Source organism: Phaethon aethereus (assembly GCF_964289735.1).
Source record: "Phaethon aethereus genome assembly, chromosome: 10".
Classification (NCBI taxonomy): domain Eukaryota; kingdom Metazoa; phylum Chordata; class Aves; order Phaethontiformes; family Phaethontidae; genus Phaethon; species Phaethon aethereus.
The window spans coordinates 13,472,964-13,486,560 of NC_138586.1; the positions used below are offsets into that span (position 1 = coordinate 13,472,964).

At 50.9% G+C, this 13,597-nt stretch overlaps 1 protein-coding gene across 1 annotated transcript in view; it reads left to right on the top strand.

The window, feature by feature from the left end:
• The window catches only part of FRMPD3 (FERM and PDZ domain containing 3), a gene marked incomplete at its 3' end in the record, with an annotated part of 29,217 nt that extends 18,906 nt beyond the window's left edge, over positions 1-10,311 (top strand). The window contains exons 9-10 of the mRNA XM_082004315.1: positions 5,971-6,792; positions 7,463-10,311. Coding sequence (XP_081860441.1) covers positions 5,971-6,792; positions 7,463-10,311 — 3,671 coding nt within the window. The remainder of the gene's footprint in view (positions 1-5,970; positions 6,793-7,462) is intronic.
• Between the last annotated feature and the right edge of the window lie 3,286 nt (positions 10,312-13,597).

The window sequence follows — 13,597 nt, forward strand, 5'->3', positions numbered from 1 at the left end:
CACTCTAGCAACAGTAATAATAGCCAGGATTTTTCCTTGGGGAGATTTTACTTTGTGGGCATGGTCCAAACCTATGCCAAAAGGGATCATATATCTTGCCCTTTTCTTGACAGTCTCAAGAAACCAATGTCACTCTGCAGGGGGCTGGAGTGAGTGTGAGGGGAAGTCATGGTGTGGGTAGGACAGTGATGGAGCAAGGGATGGTCTTCATACCAAAGAGCTAGCCCATCTCTGGATGGCCTGGTCTTTCCTCAGGGGTGCAGTGAAAACCCCTCTGACCTGTGGAGAGGACCAGTTTCCCTGCAGACCCAGTACACTCAGCCCAGCCACTCAGGCATCCTTCAGGAGGAGTGAATTTAGTGTGTACTGAGAAAACAAAGTCTGCTTACAGTTCTGGTCTTGCTACGGCTGCAGGCTGAGTTGTCAGGAGCTAGGCTGATCACAAGGAGACCGGACTGCTGGTCGTTAGCATGTCTCTGCAGGAATGATAAGAGAGCCCCACTGGGATGAATGAAGTTAGCCCAGGCTTTGACTTTCTAGGCTGCAGACAGGCTGTGCCAGAATCTTAAATGTAAAATCAAGCCCTGGCCTGTGCTTTTTACCTAAAAGAGGAGCACATCCATCTTCCCTGAGGCCCATTAAAACCTCCTCCTGAGACGTTTTTAGAAATGCATGGTCTGTCCAGATGCTGTCGGTTAGATCCATCTCTCCGCATTTCCCTGTGGAGCCGTACGCCAGATCCTTGCCTTCCGCAGGAAGGGCTGTGCTCTCCTGGAGCCGTGCAGGTGATTCACCTCCCTGCCCCTTCCTCTCTCCACTCCCACCAGCAGCCATCATCAGCCAAGCATCTCCATGACCTTGGTTGCTCTCTCAGCTCTTCATTGTGACCTTCTCCAGAGCATCCAGCAGCTGGATTATGGATTTTAGGGTTTTGGCCCCATTCAGCAACAGGCCCTGGTTCGGCATGGGCAGCCAGCGAGGCTGTCCAAGCAGGGCAGGCTACTAGCATGACCCATCACAATCATCTGGCTTTGGGAAAGCCTCTGCTTCGATCCATGCCACCCCACCGCAGCCCAGCACCGAACGCGCGTCTGCAGCTGCGGCAGCCTTGTGTTCACTCTTGCAGCTGTCATTTCTGAGTACCAGTACGTCCATAAATGAAAAAGATACTGTTTTGATTGGGATTTTAGCATTGCAGGTGACGAACTGGATAATACAAGCGTGTGTTTAGGGAGACAAATTGTCCAATTTGTTGAGCTAATGAATTTGATTAGGATTTATTTGATTTAATTTATACTCAGTAAGACGGAGCCTGCATCCCCTGGCAGCCATTCTCAGCACAGCTGCACAATTCAACCTGTAATGCAGACAGATGCCCCTCCTGAGGGCTGGACCACTGGCCAGAAGCTCCAGCAATATTTCAGCTGCTTGCCTTGCACAAAGGAGAAAGGGGGGCTGTCGCAGGGAAATGCGTAACAGCAGGAGCAGAGGGCTCTTTTGGAGCTAGCCTGATCCGATAGCTGTCAGCCCGAGAGAAACAATGCGTGGATCGTGGGCAGCAAGGGATGAGGGACTGGGGGGGTGTCTGTCACTTAAAGTCAGCCAAGCTACATTGGATGTCTCCCCGAAAGGCAATATTGTACCACATTTAGCAGTCTCCTGAGAAAAACTGCTTGGTCTGGCCAACGTTACGCAAAAATGGTAACAATTCGTTCTCGCCATATAACACATGAACTGGCAGACTGAGGCTGAAGTTCCTTGCTCATGCATGCACCCAGGATGCTCCTGTTGCCCCCTGAATATGGCTGGTGGCTCGGTCTGACTGTTAAAGACTGAGGCAAAGAAGGCATTAAGTACCTCAGCCTTTTCCTCATCCGTGGTGACAATGTCACACCCCACATCCAATAAAGCTGGAGAGCTGCCCATCATAAAAGGACCTGGGGGTGCTGGTTGACAGCCGGCTGAACATGAGCCGGCAGTGTGCCCAGGTGGCCAAGAAGGCCAACAGTGTCCTGGCCTGTATCAGAAAGTGTGGACAGCAGGAGTAGGGAAGTGATTGTACCCCTGTACTTGGCACTGGTGGCCACACCTCAAATACTGTGTTCAGTTTTGGGCCCCTCACTACAAGAAAGATGTTGAGGTGCTGGAGCGTGTCCAGAGAAGGGCAACGAAGCTGGTGAGGGGTCTGGAGCACAAGTCTTATGAGGAGCAGCTGAGGGATCTGGGGTTGTTCAGTCTGGAGAAGAGGAGGCTGAAGGGAGACCTTATCGCTCTCTACAGCTACCTGAAAGGGGGTTGTAGTGAGGTGGGTGTTGGTCTCTTCTCCCAAGTAACTAGCAACAGAACAAGAGGAAATGGCCTCAAGCTGCGCCAGGTGAGGTTTAGATTGGATATTAGTAAAAATTTCTTCACTGAGAGGGTGGTCAAGCATTGGAACAGGCTGCCCAGGGAGGTGGTGAAGTCACCATCACTGGAGGTGTTCAAAAAACATGTAGACATGGCACTTCAGGACATGGTTTAGTGGGCATGGTGGTGTTGGGTTGACAGTTGGACTTGATGATCTTAGAGGGCCTTTCCAACCTTAATGATTCTAGGATTCTATGATGTGGCACCCGCATCCCTGTGTCTTAGTGCCCACTGTGCTGGCCAGCCCTTCTCTCGTTCTGCCAGCTCTGCCTCCCAGCAAGCTACTGGGATCTTGCTTCCTCTCCCTGCTGCTGTCACACAGCACAGAAACAAGACATTTTCCCAGGTAGCTGATGTGGATGGAGCCCAGCCTAGAGCAGTAAGAAAGCTGAGACATTTAGGAAACAGACCTGTCAGGAAAGGTTAAAGGAATTCTCTGTGCTTAGTCTAGAAAAGAGACAGGTGGGGAGATGGAGAGGGAGGAACAGGACAATATTTCTGATGTCTCAAGGTTGGTTGCAAAAGGACACTGATCAGTTGTGCTGCTGGTCCATGGTGTCATTGATCTAATTCCTCGCAAAAAAAACAGCTTTAGGGTCAATACTTTCTTATCATAAATGTCATAATATTTAACTTTGTAAAGTTTATATGATTAAACTCCATAGCACGTAATCATTTTGGAGACAATGGAGCAAACCACACAAAGAGGTTGCCCGCTCTGTCTGCATGTCTCTGAGCTTTTGCTGGCTGGAGCTCAGCTGCGTCGAAGTCCTGTCCAGCTACCCTCTAGGCTCTTCTGGCCTCCATCATTGCTATACCCCAGCCATACCTAAGGGCCTCACTAAAACACTTTCAACAGCTCTTTGTTAATGGGAATACAGATTTTATTGATTTAGGAAAAAAAGGCATGTCAGCTTCTTCGATACCACGTGGGCTTTTTTTGAGCAGGCCATTTTCCACATCCAACATGTAAATCTCTGTGTGTCCCTCTCCCTTGTGCCTCCTCCAGGTCTCTAAGGCAAGTGTGGTACATACAAAGCTGACCATGGGAATGTGCTCCCCTCCATCACATATATGTTTATGAAAGTTGCTTTAGTTACAGTTTCCATGCCTCAGAGGTGTGGTACAGACAAGCTCATCACCTGAAATCCCCTCCGGTCCATGATCTGTTTGAGGAGTTAGTCAATAGGACCCCCTGGGAAACTGCCCTAAGGGACAAGGGAGCAGAACAGAGCTGGTAGATCTTTAAGGCTGCTTTCCAAAGAGCGCAAGAGCTCTCAATCCCCATGTGTAAGAAATCAGAAAAGGAAGGCAAGAGACCAGCATGGATGAGACGTCAATACCTGCTGGTCTAAAGGGCAAGAAGGAAATGCACAGGCAGTGGAAGCAGGGACAGGTATCCTGGGAGGAGTATAGGGATTGTTGCCTGGTTGTGTAGGGATGGGGAAGGAAGGCCAAGGTCCGTATGGAACTGAACCTGGCAAGGGACACAAAGAATAATAAGAAGGGCTTCTATAGGTACGTCAGCCAGAAAAGGAATGTCAAATAAAGTGTACCACTGCTGATGAACACAACTAGCAAACTGATAACAGATGAGGAAAAGGCTGAGGTACTCAACAACATTTTTGCCTCAGTCTTCACTGGCAACCTCTCTTTCCACACCTCTTGAGTGAATGGACTGCAAGATGGACTGGGCGAGCAAAGTCCCTCTCATTGTAAGAGAAGATTGGGTTCCTGGCCACCTGAGGAACCTCAACATAAGTCTATGGGACCTAATGAGATGCATCCCAGAGTCCTGAGGGAATTGGCTGATGTAGATGCCAAGCCACGCTTCATATTTGAAAAGTCCTGGCAGTCAGTTGAAGTCCCTGGTGACTGGAAAAAGGGAAACATTACACCCATTTTTAAAAAGGGTTGAAAGGAGGACCCTGGGAACTACCGACCTGTCAGCCTCCCCTTTGTGCCTGGGAAGATCATGGAACAGATCCTCCTGGAAGCTATGCTAAGGCACATGGAGGCCAGGGAGGTGATTTGACAGTCAGCATAGCTTCACCAAGGGCAAGTCCTGCCTGACTGACCTAGTGGCCTTCTATGATGGTGTGAGATCTACATCAGTAGACATGGGATGAGCTACCAATGTCATCTATCTGGACTTCTGTAAGGCCTTTGACATGGTCCTCCACAACATCCTTCTCTCTAAATTGGAGAGAGAAGGATTTCATGGATGAACTATTCGGTGGATAAGGAAGTGGTTGGGTGGTCACATCCAGAGTAGTGGTCAATGGCTCAATGTCCAGATGGAGATCAGTGACAAATGGTGTCTCTCAGGGGTCCATATTGGCGCCAGTATTTTTATTTTCTTCATCAATGACATGAGACAGTGGGATCTGTCTGAGCGCACCCTCAGCAAGTTTGCAGATGACACCAAGATGAGTGGTGCGGTTGACATGCCTGAGGGACAGGATGCCATTCAGAAGGAGCTGGACAAGCTTGAGAAGTGAGTCCATGTGAATTTCATGAGGTTCAACAAGGCCAAGTGCAGGGTCCTGCACCTGGGTTGGGGCAACTCCCAGTATCAGTGCAGGCTGGGGGATGAAAGGATTGAGAGCAGCCCTGCCGAGAAGGACTTGGGGGTACTGGTGGATGAAAAGCTGGACATGAGCCGGCCATGTGCACTTGCAGGCCAGAAGGCCAACTGTATCCTGGGCTGCATCCAAAGCAGCGTGGCCAGCAGGTAGAGGGAGGGGTTCTGCCCCTCTACTCTGGTCTGGTGAGACCCCACCTGGAGTACTGTGTCCAGCTCTGGAGCACTCAGCACAGGAAAGACATGGACCTGTTGGAGAGGGTCCAGAGGAGGCCACAAACATGATGAGAAGGATGGAGCACCTCTCCAATGAGACAGGCTGAGAGAGTTGGGGTTGTTCAGCCTGGAGAAGAGAAGGCTCCGGGGAGACCTTATTGCAGCCTGCCAGTGCTTAAAGGGGGTTTATAAGAAAGATGGGGACAGACTTTTTAGCAGGGCCTGTTGCGATAGGACAGGGGGTGATGGTTTTAAACTAAAAGAGGGCAGATTCAGACTATATATAAGGAAATTTTTTGCAATGAGGGTGGTGAAAGACTGGCACAGGTTGCCCACAGAGGTGGTAGATGCCCCATCCCTGGCAACATTCAAAGTCAGGTTGGACGGGGCTCTAAGCAACCTGATCATCTTGAAGATGTCCCTATTTACTGCAGGGGAGTTGGACTAGATGACCTTTAAAGGTGCCTACCAACCCAAACAATTCTATGATTCTATGATTCTAAGATCTGCATGTGCAGGACATTTCTTCCTGCACTCATTACTAGTACAGGCCCAGTGGGTTGCAGAAGATGGTTTTTCAAAAAGCCAGCCAGGTGGCCTAGCTGTGCCACAGGGAACACGCGTATCCCGCTGTCCGGCACACTGAGGGCTGGAGGGCAGAGAGCACATGGATGCTTCTCTCCAGGGTGAGCAAGAGCTTCCCCATGCTGTTTTCCCTTCTCCCAGGTGCTGCTGCTAATGTGCCTGTTGTGATTTTCGTTTAGATTACATCAACGCACACAACCTGCACCACCCTGCCGCAGCAGGGCACATGGGAAAGAAAGAGAGCGGGTTGGTGGGTGGCTCCGCCGACGGCGCTGGAGCAGCCGGGGCTCCAGCCACCAGGGCTTCAGACAAGGAGCTCATCAGCTTTTGCTACCTGCACATGCGAGAGCAGAGGAAGGAAAGAGAGAGCAGGACGGATATCAATGAAAACCTGATTTTTTTTGAGGAAACTCGTCCCAGGACCAAATCTGACCCCACTTCCAAAAGCTCTGGCCAAGGCTACAATGGGGCAGCTAACAAATACGACCCAGATGGCCTTGACCAAGACAGGCACACGAGCAGGGCCAGGGCACACACCATAGACACTCACCTGCGGAGTGACACCTCGCACTTCTACTGCGAGTCCTGCCAAGCCAAAATCAAGAGCCGGCTGGCCTCATGCAAGGGAGGCAAGCCTGGCAGCACCCGGGACAATATGGTGGACTTGATGTCACTTCCGCCTCCTGGGAGCGATGAAGAAGAAGATGAGACGACGTCCCTGCTCCCTGCCATTGCTGCCCCACCTCCCGGCTTCCGAGACAACAGCTCAGACGAGGACGACCCCAAGCGCCGGGCAGCTGCTCAGAGCCAGGAGCACGGCCGGCACCTCTGTGGCATCCTCTACGACGAGATACCTGTCACACTGATAGACAGTGTGCAACCACGGACAGTCCGAGACCATGCTCAAGAGCTGGACGATGCCTTGGTGTCCACCCTGCAGGCACTGGAAGCCCTGGCTGCCTCAGAGGATTGTCCACATCCCCCACCACAGCAGACAGCAGGTATTTTAGTGGCTATGTCTTTCTTTTTTCCCTATAGCCTTTCTTTCCTATGGCACATCCTTCCCTTTAGTCTCCTTTTCCCATCCTATATGTGATTGTGGAGCAGCTTCTAGTGTGTGTCAGCTTCTTAGTCGTGTGCCACAATTAAGTTGCAGCAATAGGCTCTAACAGGAGCAGCCAAGCTGCTGCTCAGAATATTTCTAAGCAGCTGAGATGGGACTCCTCTCCCTTGCAGTGGCTTCAGGAGTCTCTTGGTTATCCCATACCTGCCATGGTCCACGTGCCACGATGCTGGGGTGAGGCACAGTCCTTTGTCCCTCTCCTTGCCTTGGTTGCCCTACACACTATGGCAGAGTAGCTGTTGCCTGATTTTCCTTCTTGCTCCAGACAAGTTCCTGTAGCTCTGCTATCACTAACACTGGAAAGCTTCCCAGGACCTTTTCCTGGGCCAAGAGCTCATGCTGAATTGAGCTCGCAAGCCAGCTCGGTGCTGACAAGTGATCTCTCTTAAAAGCATTAACTCTTAGTTGCGGGAAGTCACTAAAGTTTTTCCGATGGGATGCTGTGTCCTGCATTCCTGGGACCATCTGGCCACATAGAGCTCCCCTCTCCTCTGCACAGCAGTGTGGTGTGGGTGTTGTCATAGGGTTTTCTTTGTGTCCCTCCTTAGGTCTTATTGTCCTGGCTGCCATCACTCCTGAGTCATCCTTGGATTCTGGCCATGAAACCAATTCTTCAGAGCTAACTGATGTCTCAGAGATGGTCTCTGCTATGAAGCAGCATCAGAACGCAGCCTACTTCCTCGCTCAACACATCAACAAAGAAAACCTCCTGGCCAGAAAGGACTTGCCTTTCCGAATCCAGAGCTGTGCTGCTCAGGCTGTTCTCACCTCACCCTACCCCCTCATCCGCCAGGAGCCAAGCCCTTCATTGAAGCCAGCTTTCTCTCACCAGAGCCCCAACATTACCAATTGCAAGAGCAAACAGGAGCAGCAGCACACTGAGCAGAGCTATGCCTTGGCTGTCCAGCCAGTGCTGACCCCCCAGCTTAATGAGCAGAACAGGGAGACTCCAGTGCCAGGCTCTGAATGCAAAGGTGCAAGCCACACAAAAGCTGCCTTTGAGGTATCTCTGAACGCCACAGCAGCCCCGAGTAGGGAGCAGGCACAGGATCTACAAGAGAAGATGCCCAAAGAGGTCCAGCCAAGCTCCAAGCTCCTCCTGGACCAAAAAAGTGGTGCAACTCCAGCCCTAATTTCAGCTACTCTGCAGCAAGTGGCAAATGCAAAAGGCTCAGCTCCCCAAGTGGTAGCAGGCTCAAAAGAAGACAAGAATATGAATGGTACCAACAGCTGTGCATCAGCCAGCAGCAAGCCTTTGAAATTTAAAGGAAGTCCACAAACTGCAGAGACATTATGCAACTGTCAGCAGCAGCAACTCTCTCCACAGCAGCACCATGAAGTTTCTCCAAGTCCTAAAGAATCTCATGGCAGTAAGGCTGAAGCCTTCCACCTTGCCTCAGTGGGTGAGGAAATGATGCCCAGTAAGACTTTTGCCTCTAAAAGCTACCAGCAAAAAGTGAGTAGAGATGCTCCAGGAAAAGCCACAAGCGGAGAGCCAGGTCAGAAGGCAGGTGGGGAAGTCACAAGCCTCATCTTTCAGAAACACACAGCTCCTTCAAACCAAGGTCAGAAAATGCAACAGGAAAGTTCAGCCAAAAGCTTAAAAACTGAGAGTAGCAATCTGCAGTCTCCATCACCTGGCAGCACTTTCAGGAGCAACAGTGAGGAATCCAAAGGGCCAATCCAGCTGGTGCCAAGACCCGAGAGCACTGTGCCTTCCAAAAAAGTAGAAAAAGTCCTGGAGGTGACTCAACAAGATGCTGATGTCCCAGCAAAACCTAAAGCTCCAAAAGCTACCTTCAGGTTGAGGAACCTGTTCTCTGCAACATTTCCGACACGGCTGAAGAAGGAGACAGACGAGCGGCAAGCCCAACTGCAGAAGGTGAAGCAGTATGAGCTGGAATTCCTTGAAGAGCTGCTCAAGCCAAAGAGCAAAGTTGACCTCCCACCACAGGAATATCTGCACCCTCCTGCTCCTGGGCGCTGCAGCTGCCAGCTAAGGAGCAGTCCTGTGCAAAAAGTCCCAGGGATGTCCAGGGAGCAAAGGCGCAGCTGTGACTGCAAGCGGATTTGCAGGGGGGTGAGGCCACCCCCTAACCAGTTGGTGATGCCAGAACTGGAGAAGCAAGGGAGGGATAAAGTTACTGATGACCAGAAGCAGGCAGAAGCCATTAGGTTGAAAAGTGTGAGCAGTCCTTCCAAAGGCAAGCGGATACGATCCACAAGTTTAGAGTCCGGAGACTACCGGTCAGATCCAGAGAACAGCGTGTCCTGTTTGACAACGTGCACTTCCCGGGGGGAGTGCATGGGTGCTCCACACTACAGGAAGCTCTTGCGTCGCTATAGTGTCAGTGAAATAGATAAGACTGATAGGACATCCCTGTCCTCTGACATCTACCAGAATATCTATACAACCAAGCAGAAAGGCCTCCAGAAAGAGCCTGAGCCCAGCATCCTCTGTCCTGTTCTGAGGACCAAAATCCAGGAAGCCTCTGGAGTGGCTGACCCCTCCTATGTCCAGATAGCACAGGAGAAAAAGAACCAGAAGGGTTCAGCAGTGTTCTCTGTCCAGGAGGAGATGTATCCAAGTCCTGCTGAGCTGCAGGATGAAGACATGGAGGATGAGAAGTGCTGCTCCATCCGGTACTGCTTCTACTACAGGAAATGCGATGTTGCAGATGATGGGAGCGAGAAAGATGAGCTGTCCTATTCCATCCCCATGCAGATACTCCCAGGAATGAAGCTGGACAATCAGATGGTCCCAGTCATGAGCAGGACTCTTCAGGTCCTAGATGCAACAGCTTGCAGCAGTCCCAATGACAGTCAGACACAGGAAATAGATTTAAGGACCTCCAGTTTTGAGGGGAGCTTGGCAAAGATCAGCACCCTTCGAGGCCATGCCTACAGCTTCCCCAATGGCTTTCTGCAAGTGCAGCTGGACACCAATGAGCTCCTAACTATCCTGAGGCAGTGTGTGGTTAGCCCTGACGTCCGGGACTACAAACCCTACATCTCCCAGCTGGCTGAGTACAAGCAAGAGCTTGCCCTCAAGTTCAAGGAGTTTCGGGCATCCTGCCGCCGTGTGGCAGCCGTCGACAAGAGTCCTACCCACATGCTCTCCGCCATCACGAGCAGCTTCCAGGTGCTAAGCAGCCTCATCGAGACATTTGTGAGGCTGGTGTACGTTGTGCGCTCGGAGTCCCAACGCCAAGAGCTGCTGACAAAGGTGGAGGAAGTGGTGAGAAACTATACCTTCCTCCTGAAGGCTGCAGAAGAGTCCACAGCCAGAACCCTGAGCCACCAGCAGACGGTGGAGCAGCTTGCCCGCCAGTCAGCCACGGTTACCACTGTCATGAGCACGCTCACACGCTCTCTAAAGACGTTGATCAATAAGTAAGCCAGCTACAAAAACCAACAAGCCGGTGTGTGCCAGGCCAAGTGCTAGTGGTTCTCAAATCGCATAGGTCTGGTGAGGATGTGTGTCTGCAAGCCCACATCTGCTGAGGTGTGCAGGAGAGCTAAGATGCTCTTTTATCTTTGCAGAATGGATGATTTTGTTGGTGATGTTTTTGAAGGGTAAATTCATACCCTGTCGCAAGCTGTGCAACCAGCACGTCAGGGGTCTTGAGCATCTGCTCTGCATGCTCTGCCATGCTGGCTTGTTGGTGATGGGCACAGTCGCCCTGTCTCCATGCTAGTTTGGTTTCATGTGATTCTGGGCCTTACTTGTGCAAAGACCTTTGTCATGGCATATAGAGGGCCAGTGAGTTAGCAGGAACTAAGCTGAGATCTCCTGGCTTCACTTCGTGAGTTTGGAGCCAAACCAGTGTCTTGCCACGTAAACAGCTCTTCTGCCTCCAGGGTCTTCCTGGCCCACAAATGCAACGTAATTAGCGGCAGAAGGGATCTCTGGGGTGCAAATCCTTGCTGCTGTGCTAGGGCTTGGGAAGTAGTCCTAGCATGGGCAGGCTGCCATAATCCTGAGGCAGAGCTAGGTCACCCTAGCAGGCTCTACTTTCACAGCTTAGGCACCAATGCCCTAGTCCTGAGCACAGGTACTGCCTGTGCAAAAGGCAATGGCTCAACGCATGCGAGTAGGGAGGATCCAGGGAACTACAAGCCTGTCAGTCTGGCCTCAGTGCTGGGAAAGGTTATGGAGCAGATTGTTTTGGCTGCCATCACACAGCATGTGCAGGACAACCAGATGATCAGGCACAGCCAGCATGGGTTTACGAAAGGCAGATCCTGCTTGACTAACCTGATCTCCTTCTACAACAAGGTGACCTACTTAGTGGATGAGGGAAAGTCTATGGATGTTGTTTACCTACACTTCAGTAAAGCCTTTGACACTGTTTCCCACAGCATTCTCCTGCAGAAACTGCTCATGGCTTGGACAGGTGTACTCTTCACTGAGTAGAAAACTGGCTGGATGGCCAGGCCCAAAGAGTTGCGGTGAATTAAGTTAAATCCACTTGGTGGCTGGTCACAAGTGGTGTTCCCCAGGGCTCAGTTTTGGGGCCAGTTCTGTTTAATATCTTTATCAATGGTCTGGATGAGGGGATCGAGTGCTCCCTCAGTAAGTTTGTAGACATCAAGTTGGGCAGGAGTGTTGATTTGCTCGAGGGTAGAAAGGCTCTGGTAGAGGGATCTGGACAGGCTGGAACGATGGGCCAAGGTCAGCTGTATGAGGTTTAACAAGGCCAAGTGCCAGGTCCTGCACTTTGGTCACAACAACCCCATGCAACGCTACAGGCTTGGGGAAGAGTGGCTGGAGAGCTACCCATCATAAAAGGACCTGGGGGTGTTGGTCGACAGCCAGATGAATATGAGCCAGCAGTGTGCCCAGGTGGCCAAGAAGGCCAACAGCATCCTGGCCTGCATCAGAAATAGTGTGGCCAGCAGGACCAGGGAAGTGATTGTCACCCTGTACTCAGCACTGGTGAGGCTGCACCTCAAATACTGTGTTCAGTTTTGGGCCCCACAATACCAGAGGTGCTGGAACATGTCCAGAGAAGGGCAACAAGGATGGTGAAGTGTCTAGAGCACAAGTCTTATGAGGAGCGGCTGTTTAGTCTGAAGAAAAGGAGGCTGACGGAAGACCTTGTCACTCTCTACAACCACCTGAAAGGAGGTTGTAGTGAGGTGGATGTCAGTCTCTTCTCCCAAGTAACAAGTGATAGGACTAGAGGAAAGGGCCTCAAATTGTGCCAGGGGAGGCTTAGATTGGATATTAGTAAAAATTTCTTTACTGAAAGAGTGGTCAAGCATTGGAACAGGCTGCCTGGGGAGGTGGTTGAGTCATCATCACTGGAGGTATTTAAAAGATGTAGACATGGAGCTGAGGGACATGGTTTAGTAGTGGACTTGGCAGCATTAGGTTAATGGTTGGACTTGATGATCTTAAGGGTCTTTTCCAACCTAAATGATTCTTTGATTCTATGATTCTGTGTTCCGCTTCCTCTGTTGGATGGCTGTGTCCACACTAGAGAGCCTGTAAGGAACCCAGATTGATCTTTGACCATTGCAAAATGGTCAACTGCTACCCCCCACAGCTGGGCTAGCAGCTGAGGGGAGACCTCTTTCCCACCATCCTCCAGAGGTCAGGTCCATGCCCAAACCCTCTCCTATTTCCTTTCACCATGCCTATTAGAGAGGAACCCCAGATCAGCTTTGTCTGTGAGCCACAGCTTGCCCCTGAGCCAGGCAGTGCTACTGCCATCAGCCAAAGGAGCTGCTCTGCTTGCCAGGGCATTGGGGTCCTTTTCCTGTCTCCACCAGAGTGCGTGCCATAAGAAGCATTATTTAATACCATGTGACGGTTATTTATTTGGAGTTGGGGTTTTGGGATTTTTTTTTTCACTTCCAGGTGAATGGTAAAATGATTCCTTATTGCTTCACTTTGCACCCCGAGGTTCCCCTCCTCCTCCCCATCAAGCTTCTAGACCTAATCAATCAGACCACCTTAATTGGTGCTTCACTGCAGTCACCCACCCTCCAAGACAGAACGAGGAGAAAAATGCAAGGTTACACGTTGCATTGCCCTTACCCTGGCACCCACTGCACTTCATGCGTGCACGGGGAGAGAGGGTCCTGCTGGGGTCCCTGTGCCTCTCCCCATCGCACCCACCTCAAGCTGGAAAGGGAGATTGTGGCATCAGCCTCATGGTGCCAGGAGTGAAACAGGTTGTCAAACCCAGCCAGCTAGCCCCAGCACTTGGGGATGATCAGGGATCTCCGTACGATCAGTCGCTTCCCATCTCTATTATTTTTTATAAATATGCACATTCAAAATCTCTCGTTCTTCCATAGGAGTTATGGAAATGCACAATGTGCTTTTAACATGAGCATCCTCTACCGAGTGCAATAACCTGCCCTGGCCCGTGGCTGTCCCGGACTTTGGCCATTGCTGTCAGCAAGGCAGAGAGGATCCTGCTGTGGGGACAGCCTCCTGCTTTCAAGAACCATGTAGCAAATATACAGTGGAAGAGCCAGTTTGGATTTCAGTCCATGGTGGGCAAAGCCTGTTATAATGCTGAAGGCTGACAGGGAGCCGTGTTTTTCTTTTCCGCGTGAATTATCTATTATGAAACTCTGAGTTTCGTCGAGCTCCCCATTATGCCTATATCATTCCTCCATAAATCTCTCAGTCTAATACAGAGGAAAATTTTTTTATTGTCTGTATA